This window comes from Crotalus tigris, unplaced genomic scaffold, assembly GCF_016545835.1.
Source record: "Crotalus tigris isolate CLP2741 ecotype Arizona unplaced genomic scaffold, ASM1654583v1 scf7180000019068.10715455, whole genome shotgun sequence".
Classification (NCBI taxonomy): Eukaryota; Metazoa; Chordata; class Lepidosauria; order Squamata; family Viperidae; genus Crotalus; species Crotalus tigris.
Window position 1 is genome coordinate 3,820,556 of NW_024097358.1, and position 25,382 is coordinate 3,845,937.

A 25,382-nucleotide genomic window follows, 5' to 3' on the forward strand; every position below is an offset into this window, starting at 1 on the left:
ATATTTTGGTCCGTAATTTTGCTGAAATATACGGCCTTTTTACACTATCTTCCCTGATATGGAAATAATATTCATAGGTGATTTTTGTGGAGATATGTATTTTTTTTTAATTGTTTCAAACCAAAGGGTGGTGTTTTTTTTTTCAAGCTGGCAACTGAATGCAACATTCAGAGAGATAAATTTTGAAAGGCGGTTTCTGCTTATTAGTCTGATAATGTAAAATGAAGATGAAAGAATGTTAAATTCATTTTAAATGAAAAAAATGAATTTTCAGATGAAAATGAATTTTCCCATCTCTACTCTTAATGATATTACCATTAATAAGAGCACTGGTGGAAATTATGCAGAAAGAGTAAAATGGCCAACACTAAACTATATTGGATTTAAAAATAACTCCAAAGAACACACATTAACAATTAATCCCCCGAACCCACTAAGATCTGAAATTATGTAGTTCTAATCCATCCTAATCTGCGGAGATCTTTGCCACGGATATGCAATCATTCTAAATTTTTTAAAAGTACCAGTAACGAATAAAAAGGACGCAATTTTTCCCTCCTCTCTTTCAAACATCCTCTTTCCCCACCCAGCAAAACATTTAACCACTACAAATCACGTGGAACTTTGAATATAATTGCAAGCTCTTCATCATAATTGCTTCCACATGCTCACTGATACACTGACTTGAGAGGGAAGAAAGGAAAGGGAAGGGAAGGGAAAGGAAAGGAAAGGAAAGGAAAGGAGGAAAGGAAAGGAAAGGAAAGGAAAGGACCTCTGATGAAGAAATGTAGGGCTGATTCCTTCTAGTTTCTAATATTAGAAGCAGACAACAATGGCCAAATTAAAGCAAGCTTTCTTAGTTGGTCCCCAGGTGGGCTAAAAAGCACACGAAAAGCCCTGGTGCAGCCGGTCGAACAAATTACAACATTAAAACGAAGGGTCGCAAAGTGGTTTTACCGGACCCCAAATGTAGGTTTTGACTGAGATGAATACAAGTAGTTCTCAGCTTATAATCGTTTGTTTAGTGACCATTCAAAGCGACAGCAGCACTGTAAAAAAAGTGGCTTAGGACCATTTTCACACAACCGTTGCCGCGTCCCCATAGACAGGTGATCAATATTCAGTGCTTGGCAACTGGCATGTATTTATGACGGTTTGCAGCGTCCTGGGATCATGTGATCCCCTTTGGCGACCTTCTGACAAGCAAAGTCAACGGAGAAGCCAAGATTCACTTTACAACCGTGTTACTAACTTAACAACTGCAGTGATTCACTTAACAACCGTGGCAAGAAAAGTTGTAAAATGGGGCAACACTCACTTAACAACAATAATAATAAAGTTGGAAGGGACCTTGGAGGTCATCTAGTCTAACCCCCTGCTCAGGCAGGAAACCCTATATCATTTCAAACAAATGGCTGTCCAGTCTCTTCTTAAAAACTTCCAGTGTTGGAGCATTCATCGCTTCTGGAGGCAAGCTGTTCCACTGGTTAATTGTTCTGACTGTCAGGAAGTTTCTCCTTGGTTCCAGGTTGCTTCTCTCCTTGATTAGTTTCCATCCGTTGCTTCTTGTCCTACCTTCAGGCGCTTGGAGAATAGCTTGACTCCCTCTTCTTTGTGGCAGCCCCTGAGATATTGGAACACTGCTATCATGTCCCCCCTCGTCCTTCTCTTCATTAAACTAGACATACCCAATTCCAGCAACCGTTCCTCATATGTTTTAGCCCCCAGTCCCCTAATCATCTTTGTTGCTCTTCTCTGTACTCTTTCTAGAGTCTCAACATCTTTTTTACATCATGGTGACTATCTTGTTTGGCAACAGAAATTTTGGCCTCAGTTGTGCTCATAAGTTGAGGACTATCTGTATTGGTTTAAGGCTGTAATAAATTGACTGACCTACTAAGCTTTGATTAACTATAAAATAAGCACAAGCTGTATTTTTTTTTCTAATAATGGCCGAGAATGGCCCTGCTGGAAAGGCTAATATTAAGAAGGTAACTTGGACAGGACTTAGATTCCTTAATAACAAAAATCTCTCACATTCCAATCAAGATTGAGGCTCATAATGCCTGCTTTGTTGTTTGCCCGTTTATCCTCTTGTCCAACCCCCCCCCCAAATTCTCCATTCCTTTTAATCCATGGCTTAACAAATGCTGAACATCTGCAGGTGTCCCAAAAGAATGGAGCATTCGCTACAATCCTTGTGTCCCATATTTCTCGCAAGGGCACTTTTCCCAGGAATTATATCACTGGGTGGGAACTCAGAAAAGACGCCAAGTTAGACGATTTAAAAAGAAAAAGGAAACGCCGAACTCTGGATCAGCTCTCCCTCTCCAGGGCTGTCCTGCAACTGAGAGATACACGCACACCAAAAACCTAAAATGGAGTGACGATTTATACAGGGCATCTACCCAAAATGTGATGATTGAAAACCTGGTCTTGCTATTCACAGAGGGGTCAATGGATCTCTGTTGGGAGACAACCAGTTCGGAAAGCAAAGGACATCTTGGGACCACGTTGGCCAGGTAGGAATCACAACCCACAATCATCATTACAGCAGCAACAACAAAAACCAGAACTTGAGTCTACACACACACACACACACACACACACACACACGTTTTCTCTCCTATAAATTTCCTGCCATGGTCCATTACCCAGTCATTTTTGCAGAGTTTTGAGTCTAAGGATAAGTAAACAATGTGGCCCTACAAAACAGCTAGCTGTTTGTTGTCATGTTCCAATAGTCAAAATCTCTGGTCTAAAGCAATCGCCTTATTTTACCTAATTTCAGAGTCGCCCTGCCTTTATTAATGATAACCTTCTTTGTGTGTACTTTCAAACTGGACCTGACTTCTGGAAGAGTCCCTGCAGTTTTGTTCCTAACTTTTGGGAGGTGGTGAGCCCCTGCCCCCTCTTTCCTAGGGCTGAGAGGGAAGGGTTGGCTCACAGCCACCCAGCTAGATTTGTACCTTAAAGTGGGACTAGAACTCCTGGTCGCCTAGTTGCTAATCCAGTGCTTTTCACCCCTACATCAAACTGGCTGTAAATGTTTGCATTCTTCTGCTCTCTTTATGAACATAGAAGGGAGGAGAAACTGAAAAAAAAAAGTAATTATGGGTAAAATTAGTGGTAAAAGGAGTCAAGGACAGTCCTCAGTGTCCACGGTACTTTTGTGAAGTTTTTCTTCCCAGCTGTGAAGAGAAGAATGACTTGCATATAGGAAGGAGGCTCAGCCTGGGTGTGTCCTTCCCAACAGCTATGAATAGGTGGAAAACTTAAAAAATAAAAATCCCCTTGATGGGGGACTTCCTGCCAAAAAGGAAATGAGTGGCCGAAATGGGTGTTCAAAGATGCACTTAACTGACATGCTTCTCCCAAATGGCAAAACAACCTCTCTCTCTCTCTCTCTCTCTCATCTGATCATGCTGATTAAAAATAGAATTGATCCAATTCCAACTCTGGATAAAGGCAAATTCAAAGTCCATTTCATGATTTAGGATTTGGAAAACAGGCTTTCAATCTTTTCTATGAGAAAGCAAAATAAATAAAATGGGTCACTAGCCATTGATGTATAGATGATGATTAATATGACATACGGGAAGCGATTTATTTATTTAAAACAATTGCCTCCTTTTCTCTACCTTTCTGTAATATGTTTGTATCATACAGTTATGTTTGTAGTTCGCTCAGCTGTGTCTCAAATTAATTCCTTTTTGGGGCCTCGTGTGATACACCGACTCATAAACTAACCACAGTGGCCGAGTTTACACAGTTCTTTAGACTAAAATACAGTTATGCATTTAATGTGTCTTGATATCCAGCTAAAGCGGCTTAATAGAATGTCCTGATAATCACAGGAAAGCATTCTGAAAGTAGCAGCAATTAGAAATCTCTTTTGTTTATTATTAAAACAACTGTAGAAGATTTGATACTTAGCACTTTTGCAAAAGAAAAAAATGTTTCACTAAGCTTTGCTTGAATTGCAGAAGAAATGGGATAACAATTACCCAGAAATTAAATTCTGTATAGCTAATATGCGATGTCCGGGACAACCCAATTCTATTTGAAAACAAGCCCCTTTGATTTTAATAAGACCTATTCCCAGAGACAGAGAGAAAGATCTTCAAGATAAACATGTATAAAATTGCAAACTTGTTTCAGCTTCCCTTTAAAGATGGCTTGTATACATCTTCTGTACAGATATTCAGAGATTAACCAGCCAACCTAATTAAAACTGTTTTTTAAAAAAACAAGTTTGAATTCAAAAACAGCCTGCTTATGATGCTAGACATTTTAACCAGATTATTATAAATGGGGCAATCTCTACACTCTCTACAAGTTGGTTCCAAACTCTTAATTGGGAATTCTAAATAAACTTGAGCAACAACACATGTTTATCCACTCTCTTTATGTAAGTATCCAGCAGGAGAGTTTTGTAATCCAGGGATCAGATTTAAAATAAATCTAGTCACCTTGTGTATTGTCTCACATATTCCAGAAGATGGAGCTGCTGTATAGTCCTTAATAATCCTGCTGCTGCAAAGCTGAGAACTTTTAAATAGGTTGTCCTATTAAATATAAAAATGATGTTTTAGTACTGCGTATGATCTGCAGTGTGTCAGATATCCTAAAAATATGCAATGCCAGTGATGTACATTGTATATGTCTCTAATAAGTGACCAAAATAAATAGGAATTTGTAGTATATTAGTCTTTACCAACAGCACACTAAATGTTTATTTGGCAACGACTTCTCACTCTTTAGAATGCCACACGACCCTTTGTTCTGTTTTTATACTTAGAAGTTGTTTGTTTTAAAGTTGGATATAGTAAAAGCAAGCTTGTTTGAAACAGAGTTCTTGATGAGAATATCAAGCTATTTGTGATTTGAATTATGAGAATTCATATATTCATTGCCCCTTTGTTATGTTATGACAGTGTAAATACTGTGAAATCACAATCTTTGTTTTCCAACTTGGATGTCCCCACTTTCCTTCCTCACAACTGGTATTCTATTTATGTAAAATTTCCATACGTAGCATTTTGTCTATTTTGGTGTGAACCCCAACAACTTGGTAAATATGGAATGTTTCTTTTTTATTGCATCTCTCAAAATGTGGAAGTCCTCCACAGAAAGGTCAGGATGAATTTATTCTTGTTTGTTTGGCAGGTGAAAACATTTGTGGTCAAGTTAAGACTTTGAGTTTTAAACTGTTATGGTTGAGTTGAATGGATGTTGTTTTTTTAAGCCAATACATTATCAACCATACCTTTGTTCTGAATTTAATTGTGTGTTTCTTACATCATAACAATAACAATTATTAATTTGGGGTATTATTATTAATTCAGGGTAGAGTCGATAGCTTTGACTCCACCCCAATTAAGGGATTACAGGATTATAAAAAGGGAGGTTTTTTTCCCCTTACATATCAATAGATACCTTAAATACTATAAAAAGGAAAAACAAACCATTTGAGAAACAAGCACTTGGCTTATCCCTTTCTTCCCCAGCTTTAACTACCACTTTCACTTCCTTGATTTTCTTCTTGTGCACGTTATCTTGTTTATTTATCATTTATTTATTTTTTTTAAAAAAAACATTGCCTCCATCGAAAACAGGATATCATTCCCTGTAAAGCTGTGAGAAAGAACGGTTCACTTATTTTTAATCTGGAATATCCATATGTGTGTTTGTCTCTCAAAGAAGCTTGTCAAGTTGTACTTTCTCATGCTTTCTCTTTTTGCTTTACAAAAAGAGTCTTTGCTTTACAAAAAGAGTCTCCTTTGTGGCTGTCTCCAGTCCCGCTGTGGAATTAAAAGGATGCAGATAACGTCTCACACCTTCCCTCATCCGTTCTAGTCAGATCGATTCTGATTGGCTAATAACCCTGTCCCACTAGACCAATCCTGGCCAATCCTGGTCCCCATAGCAACCTGTAAACCCAACATTGATCAGTTATTTTGCTGATTGCAGACTTGTTGAAAGTGTCGTTTTCTTTAAGCCAGCTTGGATGCCTTCACTTCTAGTCCTCTCCAGATGATCAATGTTCGGACAAGTAAAAGTGGCCGGGTATACAGTCCTGGTGTGCTTCTTGGAAACTGGTTTGAAGACGTGTGCCTAGAAGAGGTAAATAAAAACTCTCCACCCTTTACATTGTTCCATTCGTGTTTTGCTGTTTGTGCAAATCTCAAAAGCAACTTTGTTGAGCACAATATGAAAGGGAGATGTGATAGCAATAACTCTAGATTTTGCTGACAATCTAGTTGACTGTTATAGCAGCAGTCTTTCTTTCTTTCTTTACAACTGGATACTTGCCTTGTTTTGTTAAACCCAAATTCCATCTCATTCTGTGTTATTTTGTGAGTTATTTGGCATATTCCAGAAATAGGGATTTAATCCTGCATGCTAAATGTGCGTTCTCTCTCTCTCTCTTTTTAAAATGTATTTCTATGGATCTGTTGCATTGGTTCAACAAATTATTTTATACAAGAATTTATAACAACTATATTCCTCAAGCATCCTCACTGTGCATGTCTACAAAATATTGTTGTCTTCACACATTTACTCTGTCATCATAAGTGGGAAAACCTCTTCATAGTTCTTTTATGCCTTTGTTTTCATTCTTTATATGGGATTTAGCCATTTGGCTGAATTTCCTAAGGTGGCAGACATTATGCACCTGATCATGTTGCAGTAATATACAGGATACATATTAAATTCTAACTTAAGCTTTTTTTTCTTTTAAAAATAGGAATCGTTGAAAGATTTTTTATATAAAAGAGAAAATGGAGAACTAATAATCCAGAAATCCCGAAGACTGAAAGATGCTCTTTACAAGAAGGTATTACATCACAAAACATTTTGAGGGTTCTCCTAATTCTCCAGAACACTTGCATTTTGTTCCCTACTCGTTTGCTCCAGCCACCAAACTCAATGGCCGTGCATTGTGGAAAAGGCAAAGGGGAACTGTGCACACTTACCATCTTCCTCTCTCTTCTCACAAACAGGAGCAGCTTTCCATTTCAAAAGATGGATTTATTCATTTTGGAGACACAGTTCTATTCATGAACCTAGATGTCACTAGACTTCCGGAGGAAAAAGCTTTTATTATGGGTGGAAATTTGTCCCTGGCTGTGAATCCGGATATATCGACTCTGTATACGGGCGATAATTTGTCAGCTCCATGTGACTTGAGTGCAATCAGTCATGTGAACCCCGTGGGGCGGAATGCATTTCGGATTTTAAGGTGGGACACTCTCGCAAAAAGATTTAGCAGTAAGATGGGCGAAGGACCAAGTCTAGTGAATATTGAGAGGGAAAGGGATGGAACAATGGATATCATTGTGGGAGGAGCCATGTTGATGATGTCACACCGAGTGCAGCTGGTAGGATGTACAGGGCCAAAAGGGAGAGTTAAATAAAACCAAAAATGAATGGGGACACTTATTCTCTCTCTACACACACAGACACACATATCTTTTCCAAAGACCTCTTTATCCATGGTCCCTGCTGAACTTTGACCTAACGTGTTTGCAGTTGGCTTGAGAACCACATGGAATTAGTCTGAAGGTCACATATGGCCTTAAAACAATAAGTCAGAGATGGGCAACGTGATTCTCCAAGACCTGCAAGAATAGTTTCCTCGTCTGGTTACAATTGCTGAAAATTGAGAGTACCACTTCCCACTTGAGATGGGAAACACAGACTGAATATAGTAGGACTCCTAAAATAGACACATCAGAGCTAGAAGACACAGTATTTCCCATTCTTCCTCCAAATCTACCCTGCATATTATATGGCCCCATTTATTAGATGGACAGTCCTTCTGTTCATTCCTGCTCTAAGTGTATTATGTAACTGTAGGGCAATGAAGAGATGATGAATCACCTCCTTGCCATCCCTGATTGGCAGCTTTTTTCCAAGTTTCCAGATCAGAATGTTTTTCCACCCTGCCTGGAATTGTCTTTTTTTTTTTTTTTTTTGGTTAGAAATGAAACCTTTATCGCTGACTGCAGATTTGACTCCAGATCTTTTTTTTTTTTTGCTCCTTGATGAGTGTTTAGCAGTACTCTGTAATTTTATCATTTTCAATGGATGTTCCCGTTTAAAAGTGATCACACGCGTACACCACCCACACACGCCCACATTCTCTGCTGGTTTATAATGGCTGCTTCACAGCCTTTTATTGCTGTGTATGTTGAAAATAAATTTGTAAAGAATGCCATCAAGTTTGTGGACTGAAATATCTTGTAAGTCCTCTACCTTTCCCTCCCAAAAGTTCTCTTTCTCCCCATGAAAAGTTGAACTGGAAACTTTTAGGAACCAAATGGCTCCTTTTTTCCCCTTTTGCTTAGACTCCCAGGAAAAAACATTTTCTGTATATAGAATTAAAAGAGTTGCTTTAAAGTAAACGATTGTATTGCGTTGTGTTGCACTGATATTTTTCTCCTTATATTAAAGCCTTGAAGGAGAAGCCATGGGGGAACCTGTTAGATTTGGACAGAATTTTGGCCTTGGAACAGCTGGTGGATTTCAGGATAAAATGGTGAGTGATAAATAACATCATTTTAATAAGTCCAATGTTTCATAAAGAAATCCATTTTGGGAGGAGTTAATAGAAAATGCATTTGTCAGGAGAATTGAAGTCTAGTTAGACAAGCCTGAGTTAAAAATAATCTGATACAGGATGAAACCACCTAAGAAACACTGTCCAATATTTATATAGTCCCTAATCCAGTTCAGAGTTTTAATCCTAGATGCATTGGTGCATCTTGACCTTTTTTTTTTCCTTAACTCCACTTCCCTGGAGATGCCCGTGAGTGGATCCTATTGTTCCATTTCAAAATTTCATCTGTATCCCAAGCACAACTTTTAGATCAGTGTAATTTTAGTCAAGGTACCAGCTTCTGATTCAATACACAGTAGCTGTATTTCTGTATCTTCTCCCATTCTGTGAAACTGTACAGAACCCTCCATATATTTAGCTTCAGATTTGCAAATGGGAGAAGGCAAACTCTGATCATCTTAGATCATAGAGAGCAGTAAATATACTGGTAATTCCCCCCCCCCTTTGGTTTCTGTCAATCTTCAACAATGGTGATCTAATTTCCGGGCAAATCACTTCCTTATGTTTTCATTTTCAGCTGTTTTTGGCCAGCGACTCTAGATCATTTCATAATATGGCCAAGAAATCTTCTCTCCAGCCTGTCTTCATGACGGATGAACTTTCATACCTGTGTGCCTGGCAAGTTACCTTTCTGGATCCACAGTTACGCCTGGAATATGAAGGTTTGCCCATCCCTGTAAGGAAACATCTGTATTTGTAAAGAGAGAATGTGAGTGTGTGGGAGAGAACTTAAAGGAGAACCATGCTGAATTTCCCAAAAGTGCTTTTTCAAGAGGCAACTCTTCATTTTTCCTTGAAGACTTTTCACTTCTCATCCAAGAAGCTTCTGGAACTGAACTGAAGAAGCTTCTTGGATGAGAAGTGAAACATCTTCAAGGAAAAGTAAAGGAAGTTCAGTTGCCTCTTGAAAAAAAGATCTTGGAGACAACCGTGAGCTGGATGATTGAGAATCTCATAGACATTCTGAATTTCATTCTTAGCTTTGTTCGTGGGTCTGTCTTAAATGTCCTCTTCAACTTTACCAGCCTCATCCAACACTTCTCCAGTTTACACAACAGCCCTTTTCCTACAGCTTTTGAAATAAGCTAATATTCTACTTCTCCATCTATTATTTCTGCTTCTGAGTTTTTGTTCTTCAGGACAACATCGGCCTGGTTCATGTGTACATATTTTATGTCTCTCACTTTGGGTGACATCAGCATTCAGATCTTTCTTAGCCAGTAGCTAAACTCTGTGCTATACTTTGTACTCTACAAGAGGAACAGGGAAACATTAGCATTAGCCCCAAAATATACAATCAATATTAGCAGGGTTTAAAAGAGATGTGAAGATACAGGTAGTCTTCAACCATAATTGAGCCCCATAATTATGATTGTTAAGTCGTAACAGTCACAAAGCAGGTCATCAGATAACAGATCCAATTTTACCACCTTTTTTTACAGAAGTCATTAAATGAAAGCCGTAGTTGTAAAGCAGAGGTCTTCAAACTTGGCCCTTTTATGACTCATGGACTTCCAACTCCCAGAATTCCTCAGCCAGCGTGCCTGGCTGAGGAATTTTGGGAGTTGGAAGTCCATGAGTCATAAAAGGGCCAAGTTTGAAGACCCCTGTTGTAAAGCAAGCACTGTGATTCTAAGCAGAGGTAAACATTGTTTTCCCACAAAGTGTCATAAATCATAATTGTGTGATTGTGGGGTGCCGCCAACAGCCATAAATGCAGGGTGGTTGCCAACTGCCCAAATGCAGTCACATGACTCTGGGATGGGCAGACGTAACTTCAGAAATGGGTGGTAAGTAGTTTTTTTTTGGGGAGGGGGCTCCATTGTAACTTCAAACACTTGCTAAGTGATCAGTTTTATGTCAAGGATTACGTATACTTGTATGCCAAACATGTTTAATAGGAAATATGTTTTATATTCTATGCTTGAAAATTCTGAGCCGCTATAACTGACTGAAGTAAGCAATTAAAACAAGCAAAATGGTAGATTGCAGGGGTGACACTGAAATATAATTTTATCGTATTTTATCTATATCTTAAATTATTGTATCCTATTCCAATTTCATTTTAGACTGTACTTTATTCCAATTTCATTTTATTTTATTCCAGTTTCATTTTAAATTATATTTTATCCAATTCAATATCAAATTTTAGTAATAATTTGTTTCTGGAACTTTGCACGTTGATATGGCCCAAGGGCTAATCAATCAATCAATAAAAATATGGAAATTTAAAGCTTCCCCATTCTTGTTCCTTTTTCCAGGCTAATACAAAAGTTGTCATTGTCCATAGCCACACAAATCAGGCCCTCGCAGTTCCTAGGACCTTCTGGATAAGGTGAGCCCCAGGCATCTCCAGATTTACAACCTACCTTTAAACTAGCTTTAATTCTTTCTCATGATCAGGAGACCTGGAAGAGATCTCGGAGATCTTTCAGTCCAGCCCCTTGCCCAAAGCCAGCTTTGAAAAGGCTGTTTTGGGGTTTCTGTTTAGGTTTTTTTGTGCGGTTGTTTTGCTTTTTTTTTCAAGGACGTACTTTGGAAAAGAGTGCGAAGTCAACTGCCACACCTACCTAGATTCCCATAAAGCTGAAGAGAGCAAGAACCACTGGGTAATAGTCACGGGGAATCCTAGCGACGAGTCGACAACAATGTTGGACAGACCAAAGCCTCCCTCGGAGGAGACGAGAGCACAAAACGGAGAACTTGGTGCAAATTCCTCAGAATGAAAAGTTAAAGTCCCTGCCTTGTGAGCGCTTTCACGAAAGAAAAATAGGACCGGGGGGGCGGGGCGGAGGGAAAAAGCATGATGTTGATGATGATGAAGAAGAGGAAGAGGAGGAGAACAAAGAAGAAATTCAAGGTACATCGAAACATCTTTTAGGTGGCAGTGTAAACTGAACAATTTTCAAAATTAACGATTGAATCTTGAATAAAATGTTGATTAAAAACAATTCTCTAACTTTTGACCTTCTTTCTTTTTGACCACAGGATGGCAGCTTGACTCTTTAAGAAGCATCCTGTCCCCCCCTCTCCCTCCCTCCCTCCCTCCCTCCCTCTCTCTCAAAAAAATGCTTATTTTACTCTAATGACTGTAAGAACATAAAGCTACAGCAGGCTTTCTCTATTGGGCAACTTCCAGATGTGTTGATGCTAAAGCTCCCACAATTCACCATCAGAAATCTGAGTGGAAATTCTGGGAATGGTAGTCCAACCATATCTAGAGAATGATCCATTGGAGAAGGCCCACGAAACCTCAGAATAGTGTTTCTCTGCCCCACCCCTGGGCTGCCAGCCATTTTGGCACGGAGAAGGGAGGACGGTGGAAATATTTTTAGGAATGAATGAGCAATGGAGAGGATGCTTGCTGTATATCCTCGTTTTTCTTCATCACAGGAAAACAAAGTTTAGAAAGACAAGTGTTCGGAGGAATTTTGCAGGACAGAATTCATGGAAACAAGAGGAATCCTACCCCCCCCTTTTACCCAAGCCAGTCATCTGCCTTGCTGTCAAAAATAAACACACAAAAAAGGAAAGCATGTGGAACTCCCCGCCTCAGGAAAGCAGCTGAACAATTCTCTAATTACTTTCTTAAGAAGGCTTTCGTTCCTCAGCAAGGGTCTCCATACTTGGCAACTTTTAAGCCTTACGGACTTCAATTTCCAGAACTCTTCCATGCTGGCTGAAGAATTCTGGGAGTTGAAGTCCACAAGTCTTTAAAGTTGCCATGTTTGGAGAGCCCTGTTCTGCAGGCAAAGGCCATTGTGACGGTGTGTGACCTGCTCCAGCCACAATCTTCTTTCCTGCAATGTTTTTACTTTGTCTTCCTTTTAATCACTGGAATCTTTTGAGCTCTCCTGGATGGTTGCGTCGTAAGCCCTGGAAGTACCGGATAGAAAGTTTTGGGTAAAAAATACATAAATATGCCTCAAGGAACATACCTGAGCGGAGTCTGGGGCTCATTTTTGCTCTCTGTCTCTCCGTCTCTGAGATCTTCTATCTAAAGCCAACATTTCCGCGTTGGACTGAAAATCCCACAAGTGGCCAGGGAGTCTGGAGTGGGGGAAGCGGGAAGCTATTGCAGGAAGCTTCTCCCAAGCTTTTGTGAACTTGGAGCCTCTTCCGTAATGATTCATTCAAAAATAAAAAGCTGGAAAGCATTTACTTTCTGGCATGGCTGTTGAAGGATGAGCTTATATTTTTTTGGAGGGTGAATTTATGCAGACAAATTCCTGCTTTGTGTTTTGCAGAAAGTACCAGGGATCTGGGAGGGGGAGTTGTCCTGCTGACTTATGTCAAGATACCCCCTGCCACATATGGAAACTTGGAAGAAAATGGAACAAAGCGGGACCACCCAGATCAAGGATCTATGTAGCTTATCAGGATTCCTACAGGAGGGACTGCTCCGTTTGTTCCCTCTGAATGTGCAACAGGGGCTAAAATAATCTCTTCCCCAAAGGCAGCACGGTGCTGAAAAAAAAAAAGATGGAACCCCCAGCCCCTTTTCCCAATTGGCTGGAAGATGGCCTGTGCAGTAGCAAAATGCAGAGGTTTTATGAAAAGCAGAGGGTTATATTTTACTATTTAAATTGTAACTGTTTGATTTAAAGGACTAGGGGTGAGATGAGAGCAGTGTTCCAGGATTTGAGGAATTGCCAAAAAGAAGAGGAGGGGGCAAGGGGTCAACCTATTTTCCAAAGCACCAGAAGGGAAGACAAGAAGCAATGGATGGAAACTAATCAAGGAGAGAAGCAACCTAGAACTGAGGAGAAACTTCCTGACAGCGAGAACAATTAACCAGTGGAATGGCTCGCCTCCAGAAGTTGTAGCTGTAGTTGGAGGCTTTTAAGAAGAGATTGGACAGCCACTTGTTTGAAATAGTATAGGGTCTCCTACGTTCAACATAGGAATCCAACCTAAAACTTTTTCAGCAGTGGGCTGTCCTGTCTAATGCCTATATGTATTTACTCATGCAGTATGCCTGTAGTATCATTATCCTTCTTATTCTCTTCTTTAATACCCCCTCTTATTGGGATGATGACAATGATTTTATTGCTTTGCATGTACACGGAGAGCTTTTGTACCAGAGACAAATTCCTTGTATATCTAATCACACTTGGCCAAATAAAATATTCTCTATTTTATTCTAACTCAAGCATCCCTTGAAATGGATCATTATATGTTGCCCAAACATAAGACTGGCACAAGGAAAAGAGGTTTTTGTAGCGTAGAGTTACAATTACATTTGCACAGTACATCATCGTGTGTGTGTGTGTGTGTGTGTGTGTGTGTGTGTGTGAGAGAGAGAGAGAGAGAGAGAGAGAGAGAGAGAGAGAGAGAGAGGGAGGGAGAGGAGAGAGAGGGAGGGAGGGATATATATTATATATATTATATATATATATATATATAATATATATATATATATATATAGAGAGAGAGAGAGAGAGAGAGAGAGAGAGAGAGAGAGAGAGAGAGAGAGAGAGCGCAAACAAGCATGCTCAGTCTACTCCTGCAAGTAATTATTTCTTTTTTCTGAACAAAGAATTCATTCATCATGCATACACATGTACATTCAAACATCAGGAAGCTTCCCCCCCCTCTCCCTAAAGTCCAACTCGAGTCAGCAACATTGATTTATGCCGAATATTATGCCTCTTGCACAACCAAGGCAAGCTGTTTCGTTTCAAGAACTTACCCATTATATAAAGACACAAATTGGACTGAAAACTGTTCTTGTTCAGCAACAGGCAATGAGCCCGTTCAGGGTATGGTGGGTGCTATTGTTTTTGGCCTCCCCCTTTTTGCAATAAAACAAGGACTTGGAATGCTAATTCAGCACCAGAGGCACAAATAAAGGCCACACACACACACACACACACACACACACAAATCCCACTTTTAAAAAGAGTAAAATGCTATTTATGCACCACCAGATTTACTTCTGGCTCTAACTTGGTGTTTCTTTTCACAAGCTATGGAGGCTACTGGAGTTCCTGTTCCTTTTGAACCTGCAATACGAAGTCACACATGACCTTCCCTCCTCCTCCTGCCTCATAGTCTACAGGAGGATCCCATCAGCTGACGTGGAGACACTTGGGTGTTGAATGTTCATGTGGACGTTCTCAGGTTAAGTGGCAAAATGTGGAATGTGCTTCAAACTCACCAAGCAATAGGGACACCTATTCTATGAAAGGTGAGAAGATCACGACGGCACTCTTAGCCTCTTCTCATTAGCTATCGGCAATCCTCAAGAAACCCGAAGGACAGTCTATCTTCCTTGAAGACCTGATCACAGTATTTCCAGGTAAGTGGTTTATTTCTGTGTGCTACAGCTTGCAAACGTTTCTCCAATATTGGAATAAGGGAGAGATGTTATTGCTCAATATCTAAACCAGCATTTCAACGTGACGTGAGATTCACAGATTCAGTTCCCAGCTCAGTAGAGGTGTGTTTGCTTAACTGGGCTTGCTGTGAGAAATGTAATAATTTACGCCGTCAGCTATACAGAAACGCTTCAGGAGTTGGCTACCCTGATTCTTCGGGTCTCTATGTGTGTTCTCACATGCAGATGGCTTACGAAGCAGGATTTCAAGTGTGCTGCAGCAATTTTACATAGTTTGAGGTCCTGCACCCTTTGAATCTCTCACACTTGGACAACTGCAGCAGAACTTGAAAGTCTGCATTGATTTCAATGAATTTTCAATACAGGTAAGTCCTCAACTTACGATCACAATTGTGCCCAAAATGTATGTTGTATATTATATATATATTAAATGAATCATAATATATATATATATATATATATATATATATATATATATATATATATATATATATATATATATGAGAGAGAGAGAGAGAGAGAGAGATTTATCAGCCCCAAGGATGTGCTCAGGGTATGATAAAAAAAATCAAGATGGAAGTCATGACCAAAGACTCCACCTTTTTTATATGCATGATGTATATTTTCTCTGGATGCTGTTAAATAGCTTGTAATGTCATAAAGTTTGTTTCTAAGATTCAGTCAGAGCACCCTTCTGTGTTGTATACTATGGAACAAAATTTACTGAATATTTGTTTTAAATAACAGCAAAACCCAGTACATTTACATTATATGCAGATTTCCTTCCTTCCTTCCTTCCTTCCTTCCTTCCTTCCTTCCTTCCTTCCTTCCTTCCTTCCTTCCTTCTTTCCTTTCTTTTCCTCTTTGCTTCTCTCTCTCTCTCTCTCTCTCTCTCTCTTTTCTTTCTTTCTTTCCAGAATTGAAGGTATGTCTTTAACCTAAAAGCTTACAACACAGCTATTTAGCAGTGTTATAATATACCCTTTTCTTCCCAGTCTGGTTTCTAATGTGGACCTAATGTTTTGTTTTTAATTTGTTTTCCTACTTTTTTTTTCCTTTCTGACCACTGCTGTGTGTTGAGCAGAAGTTTCCACTGAGCAGTACACAGTAATGCCTAAGGTTTTTTTCCCCCTTTGAGTGGTTAATTTAGAAATTAGATTCTATGCATGTCTGCATGTCCTTTCAAAGTTTATTACCTCAGGCTCACCTACATTATATCTCAATTGCTTTCTATTAACTTTGGGTAGAGTTGAAACTGTGCTGAAATTTATCTTTTGGATTTCCCCAAACTATCTATATATTTCTGTTCTTCTACCTTGTTCTCAAGCTTCCAAACAGTTGGTTTTTCAGTTTCTTCTGGTATTGTTTTTCAAACTTCCTTTCTTGCTGGAAGGGAAAGAAGTTTCTAGTCCCTGTGTCCTTGCTTTCTAGGAATCATATTTCATCCTTCCACAGTTTCCCTGGGTGTCTCCACTTTTTCCACCTGAAAAAGTCTCAAGAAAAAAAAATCCCTTCCTAATTTCCATCCCTGGGTCGAAGAGAAGGATGGGAAACCAGGAAGATTGTGTAGTCAAGGCAGGACATTCCTACACATTTCTTGTCACGAATGATGCACGGATGATGCTACCTAGTTGGGTAATGAAACGTCCGCAAGAAAACCACCCAGCTCAGAGAGCACACCAAGGACCTCACAGTTCAACTACAAATATTCCCTTCCATCGGTTCTTGTCACTCACTAAGTAATATAAGAATCCCACCTCTTCTTGGTTGCTTCCCAATTTTTCCTGGTAATCTTTTCCACTTGTTTCCTTGATACTCATTTCCGTTTCTTAGCCAAGGGAGCCAGCATTGTTCGAAGGCACTTCCGCGGTCACGTGGCCAGCACGGCTATACCGTAAGGTGCACAGAATGCTGTTATCTTCCCACCGAAGTGGTGCCTATTTGCACATTTTCAAACTGCTAGGTGGGCAGGATCTGGAGCCAATAACAGGAACTCATGTGGCCAGCAGGACTATTATACTCTAAGGTGCACAGAACACTACTATCTTCCCACTGAAGTGGTACCTATTTACCTACTCACATTTGCACACTTTCAGACTGCTAAGTGGGCAGGAGCTGGAGCAGGTAACGGGAACTCAGTCCTTTGTCTAGCGCTCGGGTCTCCAACCTGGGCTGCCAGTTGACAAGTTCAACATCTTTCATCTTTGAGCTCCTGTAATTCATGAACACGTCACCAAAATAATTTAACTGAAACAATTGAGATTAATTTGGAAGCTTTCCCATTTCCCTTGCCCCTGGATTCATCTTTTAATCCAAGCAGCAAGTAAATGAGGTAGATGGTTTCGCTGCTGGGTTGACTATTTTCCCTCTGAATTGGTAAAGGACAGCTATGAATCTGGCAGGCTAGCTATCTGATGGCGCCTCGTTTCTCTAACCAGTTGTGAATTCCAGGTTGAAACCTTGCCCCCTTAGACCAGCTCCTTGGTCGATGGCCATCCATCTCCTCAGTGACTTCATGGATACATTCTTTCCACAAATAGCCGCCGCATTTGCCAACCTTGCGTTGTTTAGTCTGAGTTTAAGTGAAATTGATCAGCGTAGCCTGAAGAGGGTGTGGTTAGAAGCTGTTTTCTTTTGGAGGATCTGTGTTTTGGAGAATCCAGCCCACAGACGCCTGGAGGCTATCATGAAGCCATTTTTGCTATGGAAAACTATGGGATCAGGAGAGGGGGAAAAAATGTACCAAGGTTACATTTCTAGGATTGGTAAAATATACTTAGGGCTCTCGTAAAAACCAAAACTGTCTGAAGGGTTTAACTTTTCCCAGGTTGAAAAAGTCTCCCCCTCTTCCAAAGGTTTTCTGCTTGTTAGACTTTTGGCTGAGGTTTGCCTTTGTGGTAGACGTTTTAGACATCTTGGCAGGTTTTTTTTCTTTGAAACAGCGACAACCCAAACCCCCAAATAAAATAAACCTCTCTTTCATGATAGCAGTGTTCCAATATCTCAGGGGCTGCGCGAAAGAAGAGGCAGTCAAGCTATTTTCCAAAGCACCTGAAGGCAGGACAAGAAGCAACGGGTGGAAACTAATCAAGGAGAGAAGCAACCTAGAACTAAGGAGAAACTTCCTGACAGTGAGGACAATTAACCTGTGGAACAACCTGCCTCCAGAAGCGGTGAATGCTCCAACACTGGAAATTTTTAAGAAGAGACTGGACAGCCATTTGTCTGAAATGGTGTAGGGTTTCCTGCCTGAGCAGGGCGTTGGACTAGAATACCTCCAAGGGTCCCCTTCCAACTCTTTTATTCTGTTATTATTTTTTTAATGATACTTAAAGATGTAATTGACAAAAAACAGAATGCTTCTTCTTAAATCTGCTATTCTGAGCAACTGGTTTGATCCAGACCAAATGTCTCCTAACTCTCCATTTGCTCAACAGAAGATTACTCCAATATTTTTTTTTTGAAATGTAAATACAAGAAATGACAGACAAAAGGTATTGTTGTACTATTTATTGTCTCTTTTGCTTTTTCGGTATTCTTCAGACACAATGCAGCTATCTCCCAGATTATCAAATTACAAGATAATATTAACATCATCCGACATTAAAGATTTGTTACTACTCTGCCCATGTGCTAAAAACAGTCCTACCATTGGACAGAACGAAGAACCAAATATTGCCAATCAAAAGACAGTAGCTAGCAAAATAAGGCGCAGAAGCCATCATATAATAGCTGATGGCACATCATATACAATTTGCTCAATAGAGAGGCACTTTACAAACATTAACAACATTCTGGGTAATATGTGGACACCATTCCTCAACTATATTGAAATGAAATCAAATTCAGTTCTTTTTACGCATGGAATGGGAGCAACATAAGCCAATTTTATCTTGACTGTTATCCTAGGCAGCAAAATGGCTCCATAGTCAACCCTGGGCATCTCCCGGCATAAACGCAAACAGCAATATACAGTCCAGATAAAATAAACAGTAAAGAAGATGGTGAACACAGCAACAACAGCAACTTACCTTATTTTCCGGTGTATAAGACGACTAGGCGTATAAGACGATCCCCCCGACTTTGGAGAAGATTTGCATGATTTAGAACAGTGGTTCTCAACCTTTTTAATGCCGCGACCCCCCAACCGGTCGTAAGTCGAGGACCACTCAACCGGTCGTAAGTCAAGGACTACTCAACTGGTGCAGCACCATTTGTAGAATGGGACTTTTGGCGGGCTCAGCAGGGCAGAGACAGCCTGGACAATTCCTATTGGCTTTTGAAAGCCAATAGAATTAGACTCTGTTCAAGAGAGTCTGTTCTATTGGCTTTCAAAAGCCAGTAGAATAAAAGGGAGTAGCACAGCTAAGGAAAATGGGGGAAAAAATGGCAGACTGCGTTGTTTGGTGACCCCCGTGAAATGGTTGTTCGACCCCAAATGGGGTCCTGACCCACAGGTTGAGAACCACTGGTTTAGAAAGTCATCTTATACGCCGGAAAATACGGTATATAGATCTTACAAGGAGGTCCAAGCATCCAGCCTAAGCTCTGGGAAAGGAACCAAGTCTTGGACAGCCTTTAGAACACAATCAGGAATTATCCTGATCTCAAGGAGGACCTCATTCCAAAAGGCGGATGCCACGACAAAGAAGGGATGCTTCCAGATTTTCAGTAGATGTCCAATTAAAGGTAACCAAAATGTCCCAAGCTTGCTGGATCGAACAGGCTGGGCTAATACTACAAAAGATAAGGTCTCTCTCAATTAACCAGGCTAAGTACTAATATGGAACCACAATCTGAATAAAAAACACTGCAGAAATCCTGTAAGGAATGTAAGGAGGGTTCGTTTTTACTAGTCTTCATTATGTGCTATTATGATGATGTATTTTTATATTGCCCTTCCTTAGGAGGTAACCTAGAGTGGACTACAAGAAAATAAAACAGAAACCAAGGGATTAAAGATTCTCAGATTATTATTTTTTTTCAAAAAATATATCAATAAATCTATCTTTCATCATTCAAGGTAATAAAAACAATATTAATGCAATAATGAAAGGAAGAAGAAAAGAGAAGGGAGAAAGGAGAAGCTTTCACGGCCCCAATATATGTCATTTGTTGGATTAACAGAAGCACAAGATTCCAAATGGCTGAATTTATGTGTCGTGAGGATCAAGGAGAATTTAGCAAAGACAAAGCACACAAGTGCCTCCTAAAACTTTATCTCTCCAGTGCTGCCACAATAGGATTGATCCAAAGAAAATCTTGTTTTTTTCTGGCTGGCATCTCCTTTGCCCCTTTCCCTTCCACTGGTCCCTACACAGATTTCATTCACCAGCGATCTCCCACCCGGACACTGATGAATTTCACATACCCATGAACGGGGACTTCACAGAGGCTAAAGCAAACAACCATGTGCTGGCTCCCCTCGCCCCACCCTTCTTTGCAAAAATAGTAATAAATGAATCATTTCATTTCAAACTTGAGCAAGGGCTTAAGGTGTTAGATTGGAAGTGATCCGTGCAATTAGATAAACATAGGAGCAGCCAGTTCGCCTATGAATGGGAAGGCATGGGTACTAAGAGATTGTCTAAACAATTGAACGCATTTTCCATGTGTGCCAGGAAAAAAAAAAAGTTGGAATAGTTTGGCTGAATTCCCCTATCTTTCCTTTTCTTTCTCTAGAAACAAGTCAGTAAAACTCCGAAGGAAAGCGTCTTATTTTCAGTTTCTTCTTCTGCTATAAGAAATAAGCTAACAACAGCCTCAGTAGCAGAATGGGTCAAATAATACTTGCTTTATCAACAATATCCAAGTCCTCAGAAAGATGGGTGTTACTCAGGAAAGTTCCATAGAACATAGAATTGTAAAGTTGGAAGAGACCTTAGAGGTCTCTGTTCAAGGCAGGAAGACTTATACCATGCCAGTTAAATGGTTGTCCAGTCTCTTCTTGAAAACCTCCAGTGATGGAGCACACACAACTTCTGAAACCAAGCCATTCTACTGATTAATTGTTCAAGGAATTCTAGAAAAGTCTTGGCCTGACCCAGGAAAGCAACATTTGTATTCAATCCAAACTGATATTATTAAGATTCCTTTGTTGGTGGTGTTGGTGTTGTTGAGAATGAAGCAGCTTAGAACAGTGGTCTTCAAACTTGGCCACTTTAAGACTGATGGACTTCAACTCCCAGAATTCCTCAGCCAACTCCAATTCTGGGAGTTGAAGTCCACATGTCTTAAAGTGGCCAAGTTTCAAGACCCCTGGCTTAGAACATAGAACATAAAAAAATGGATCTTGGAGGTCTTCTAGTCCAATCCACTGCACAAGTGGGAGAGCCTAAATAGTTGCCCAATCTCTTCTTGAATGCCTCCAGTGATGGAGCACCCACAACTTCTGGAGGCAAGTCATTCCACTTCTCATTGACAGGAATTTTCTCCTTAACTCTAGGTTGGTTCTCTCTTTTGTAATCTTCCATCCGTTCCTTCTTGTCCTGCCCTCAGATGCTTTGGAGAATATGTCAACACTGTCTTAATTTTTTTTTATTAGTATTGTGCTTATTACTCTCCAGCTGTTCTCCAAAGAAATATAGCAGTCTTAAGCTCTATCACAGTTGCACTTGCTTATTTTTTAAGACAAAAATAATAGCATGAGTTAAGTCGAGTATTGGGCACTCTTTCGAGACTTTGATCAACAAAGAAATTGATGCATCACGAATTTGGCACCTGCTGTCAAGGAAGATAGTAGGTATAATGTGTCCACACGAACGTAATACTTTTCTGCCCTTCAAACTTGGGCTTTTCTTGTCAAGGGGGATCCAGAACCATGAGCAGGCAATAGCTTTACTATAAGTCCATTTTTGAAGAAATACAAGAGAATGGTCTTGCTATTTCCTCAGCAGGAAGGCAAATTGCATTTGAAATTTTATCCACTCCAAATCCAGTTAAAAATCAGAAGAGCTGGGGGCATGGTTGCTAGCCCACATTTAGCATCTGGACACCAGACTGGTAGGACAAATGGCTGACATAGCCAGTTTCCCCCACTCGGGTAGATATGCTGAACTTGTACATGAATTATAATTATATTTGTAATTTTCTTCCTGTAAGTGCAAATATGCAACGCCATCTCTCTTTCTCCAGTGATGCATTGTTTGTTTGGGGTTTTTTTTTTCCCCTTTTGGTTTTTCGAACAATGAATAAGTAGGTGTTTTAGTGCAGAGTGTCGTACAGCAGAAAATAAATAGCATTGATTTGGCGTGCGTGAAAACATTTGGGGATTTTCAATGCTTTGCTGTGGAATTTGTTGAATCTGCTCCATAGGCTTGCTTTCGTACAGCCGTAATGATTGGTCTGCTCGCAAATATACACAAAATTTACAGTGTTCCAGGGATCTCTCTCCTCCAAAAAAAAAAATAAAATTCCTTTATGGATGCTGTGATATTCCTATCCTTTGGAAAAGGGGGAGATGGAAACATGCTTACATACGAAGCAAGCAAAACTTTAGCTTGCAAATTTTCAGCGTAAGAAAACATCCACTCGATTCCTATGCTTGCAAGCTTGGTGTGGTTTCCCAAGGCTGTCTGTGACTTCTAAAATAAATGAGAAAATGACTATGAAAAAGAGCTCCAGAGGAATTAATCAGGGCTGTTAGATTGGAGAAATGGGAGATGGGATGAATTCCTTTCCTCCAACTGGACTGATTTTCCTTGTTAGAAGAAGTATGTCCCTGTAACCAGGATTAGACTAACATTCTGGTGGAGCAGCCACAGCTGCAACACTCTTGTTGAAAGCTAGGTCACTGTAGTACAGTGGTTCTCAACCTTTTTAATGCCGCGACCCCCAACCGGTCGTAAGTCGAAGACTACTCAACTGGTGCAGCACCGTTTGCAGACTGGGACTTTTGGTGGGCTCAGCAGGGCAGAGACAGCCTGGACAATTCCTATTGGCTTTTGAAAGCCAATAGAATTAGACTCTATTCAAGAGAGTCTATTCTATTGGCTTTCGAAAGCTAATAGAATAAAAGGGAGTAGCACAGCTAAGGAAAAGGGGGAAAAATGGCGGACTGTGTTGTTTGGTGACCCCCGTGAAATGGTCATTCGACCCCAAATGGGGTCCCGACCCACAGGTGGAGAACCACTGCTGTAGTAGTTTAAGATTGCATTCAGACCCAGCTCTCCGAATCTACTGGATTATAGTAAAAGCTTTGTGTCACATCATTAATGTATGCCGTGTCTAAATCATATCAGTTAACTGTATTAGAAGCCATCTGCCTGACTTTCCAAGTTGAACAATGACAGCTTCTGACAGCAATATTGAGATATTGTAGAAACTGAACTGCAGCAAGAAATTCCAAATAAGAAATAACAGAACAGAATAACAGAGTTGGAAGGGATCTTGGAGGTCCTTTAGTCCAACCCCCTGCTCAAGCAGTGGACTGTATACCAATCCAGACAACTGGCTGTCCACCAGTCTCTTCTTAAAAGCCTCCAGTGGTGGAGCATCCACAACTTCTGGAGGCAAATCGTTCCACTGGTTGATTGTCCTCACAGTCAAGAAGTTTCTCCTTAGTTCCAGGTTGCTTCTCTCCTTGATTAGTTTCCATCCCTTGTTTCTTGTCCTGCCTTCTGGTGCTTTGGAAAATAAGTTGACCCCCTCCTCTTTGTGGCAGCCCGTCAAATATTGGAGCATTGCATAGATGCCCGATATAAACCACAGTGATATCACATGTATTATGATGCCATTGTGCAAATGGTGCTATGGTTATCCCATCATTTGCACGATGATGTCATGAAACACGTCACGGCTTTTGCATCATTGCCCCATCTGTTAAAAATCTGTTAAAATCTGTCTCCAAAATAAGGAATGCTGTTTTGGATGAACGCAGGTTACATGGGACAGAATTAAACAATTGCTTACAGCTAAAACTCTGCAGCTGAAATAACAGTAGCTCTCAAAGACGCTATAAATTCTTCTGATTTAGCCCCAGACGGAGGCCATTATAGCTTCTCCTAATGCAGAAGGAGAACCCCCACCCCACCCCCTTCTCTCTGTGATGGCAGAGTTAAACCTTGGAAAAAATTTTGGAAACAAAAAAGTGAGCTAAATTTAGCCTAGGCTGCTTTCACATAAGGCTCTTTATGCTTTGATTTTTCACAAGAGAAGAAAAATGTTGAATGCTCCAGATGCTCTTTCTTAACCGTGGTTTCTAAGGGAAATTTTCAGTTTGGGACAATAATTTTGGATTGCCAGCTTAGTCAGTGGATACAGTGGACTGGATCCAAAGAAATTGTTCCTGCTGAAAACAAGTTGAACCATTTAATCATGGATAGCAATTTCCAATTCCGAAAGGCTTACTTTAAGTGTTTTTTCCACATTTATTCATTGGATAACTGGTGATAACAGTGCAAATCACCAGAGTTTAAAAGTTGAAGGATTTGACACATCTTTTCCTGCTTTCATTTCGGGGAGAATATAGGATCTTTACACCAACTAGGTAAGGTATACCTCCTAGACCACAGATTTTAAAAAAAAAAACAAAACCCTTCCAGATGTTGCTAAGTCACAATTCCCAGCAGACCCGGTTGGTGTATCCAGTAGCAAGGATGCTGAAAGGTGTATTTCACCAACAACTGCTGAGCCCTTTATTGCGTTCGCCTACTTTAAATATGAAAGATTGGGATATTGAAATGTATATCATTTGGTAGTTGAAGTGGTAAGGCTACCCTATGGGGCTTTGAGATTGCCAGAATGGGGTTTCAGAGCAGATGTAGCTTAGAGGCTACTTTCCTCCATCTTAAGATTGGCTATTCATTGCTTGCATCCACCTAAAATGGGATTATTTTATATCAGGTACAGCTTGAGTATTTGTACCTGCCAAGTTTGACAGAGAAAGGATCTAAAGTGAATCCCTCAGCGCTTCAGCAAAATATTGCTGGAAGACATAGCAGAAAGTAATCGCTCATGCCTGAGCTGAGTTCAAATTGAGCCCTGCAAGTGCCGTAATGACTGTGCTAGTTGAGAATTCTGAGATTGGGGGTACCAATAGAAGCAAACACTGTAGCTCAGGGTTAAACTGTGGGGTCCTTGGCAGTGGGGTCTTTGAGTTTGGTTGTTTTCCTGCAGGCATTTCATTACCCAACTGGGTAACATCATCAGTGCTAGGAGGAATGGGGTTTCGCTCTCTGTTTATATACAGTAGCTTGCTCGGTCTCTATTGTTGGGAGAGTTGTTTTCTTCTTGTTAGTTCCTTGATGAGGCTGTTATTTACTGTTTGATTGATTGTTTGAATTGGGGGTCCCAATACAGATCAACTCTGAAAAGGATGAGCCAGGATTTTGTACTTATCTCATCCGCTGAACAGAAAGCGGTTCGGCTTATCCTCTCTTCATCTTTGGATTTTACCTTCTCATTTCTCCTGAAGTT

General features: G+C 40.2%; 2 protein-coding genes across 13 annotated transcripts in view; both read left to right on the plus strand.

Moving 5' to 3' along the window:
* LOC120315266 (cilia- and flagella-associated protein 161-like) overlaps nt 1-11,577 on the plus strand; it is a 37,235-nt gene extending 25,658 nt beyond the window's left edge. For 4 of the 10 annotated variants that reach the window (XM_039359328.1, XM_039359326.1, XM_039359327.1 and 1 more), the window contains 7 exons: nt 6,002-6,126; nt 6,752-6,841; nt 7,008-7,246; nt 8,461-8,545; nt 9,144-9,302; nt 10,888-10,961; nt 11,154-11,577. In XM_039359328.1, the coding sequence (XP_039215262.1) occupies nt 6,002-6,126; nt 6,752-6,841; nt 7,008-7,246; nt 8,461-8,545; nt 9,144-9,302; nt 10,888-10,961; nt 11,154-11,352 (971 nt within the window). In that variant the 3' untranslated portion in view covers nt 11,353-11,577. Of the gene's footprint in view, nt 1-2,449; nt 2,523-5,122; nt 5,137-6,001; nt 6,127-6,751; nt 6,842-7,007; nt 7,247-8,460; nt 8,546-9,143; nt 9,303-10,887; nt 10,962-11,153 lie in introns of all 10 variants that reach the window. The other 6 variants (XM_039359329.1, XM_039359331.1, XM_039359330.1 and 3 more) reach the window with 4 other exon arrangements.
* Nucleotides 11,358-25,382, plus strand: part of IL16 (interleukin 16) — a 47,572-nt gene continuing 33,547 nt past the window's right edge. For 2 of the 3 annotated variants that reach the window (XM_039359320.1, XM_039359324.1), the window contains exons 1-2: nt 11,358-11,486; nt 14,596-14,927. The gene's annotated coding sequence lies outside the window, so the exon portion shown is untranslated. Of the gene's footprint in view, nt 11,487-14,595; nt 14,928-15,191; nt 15,332-25,382 lie in introns of all 3 variants that reach the window. The other variant, XM_039359321.1, reaches the window with a different exon arrangement.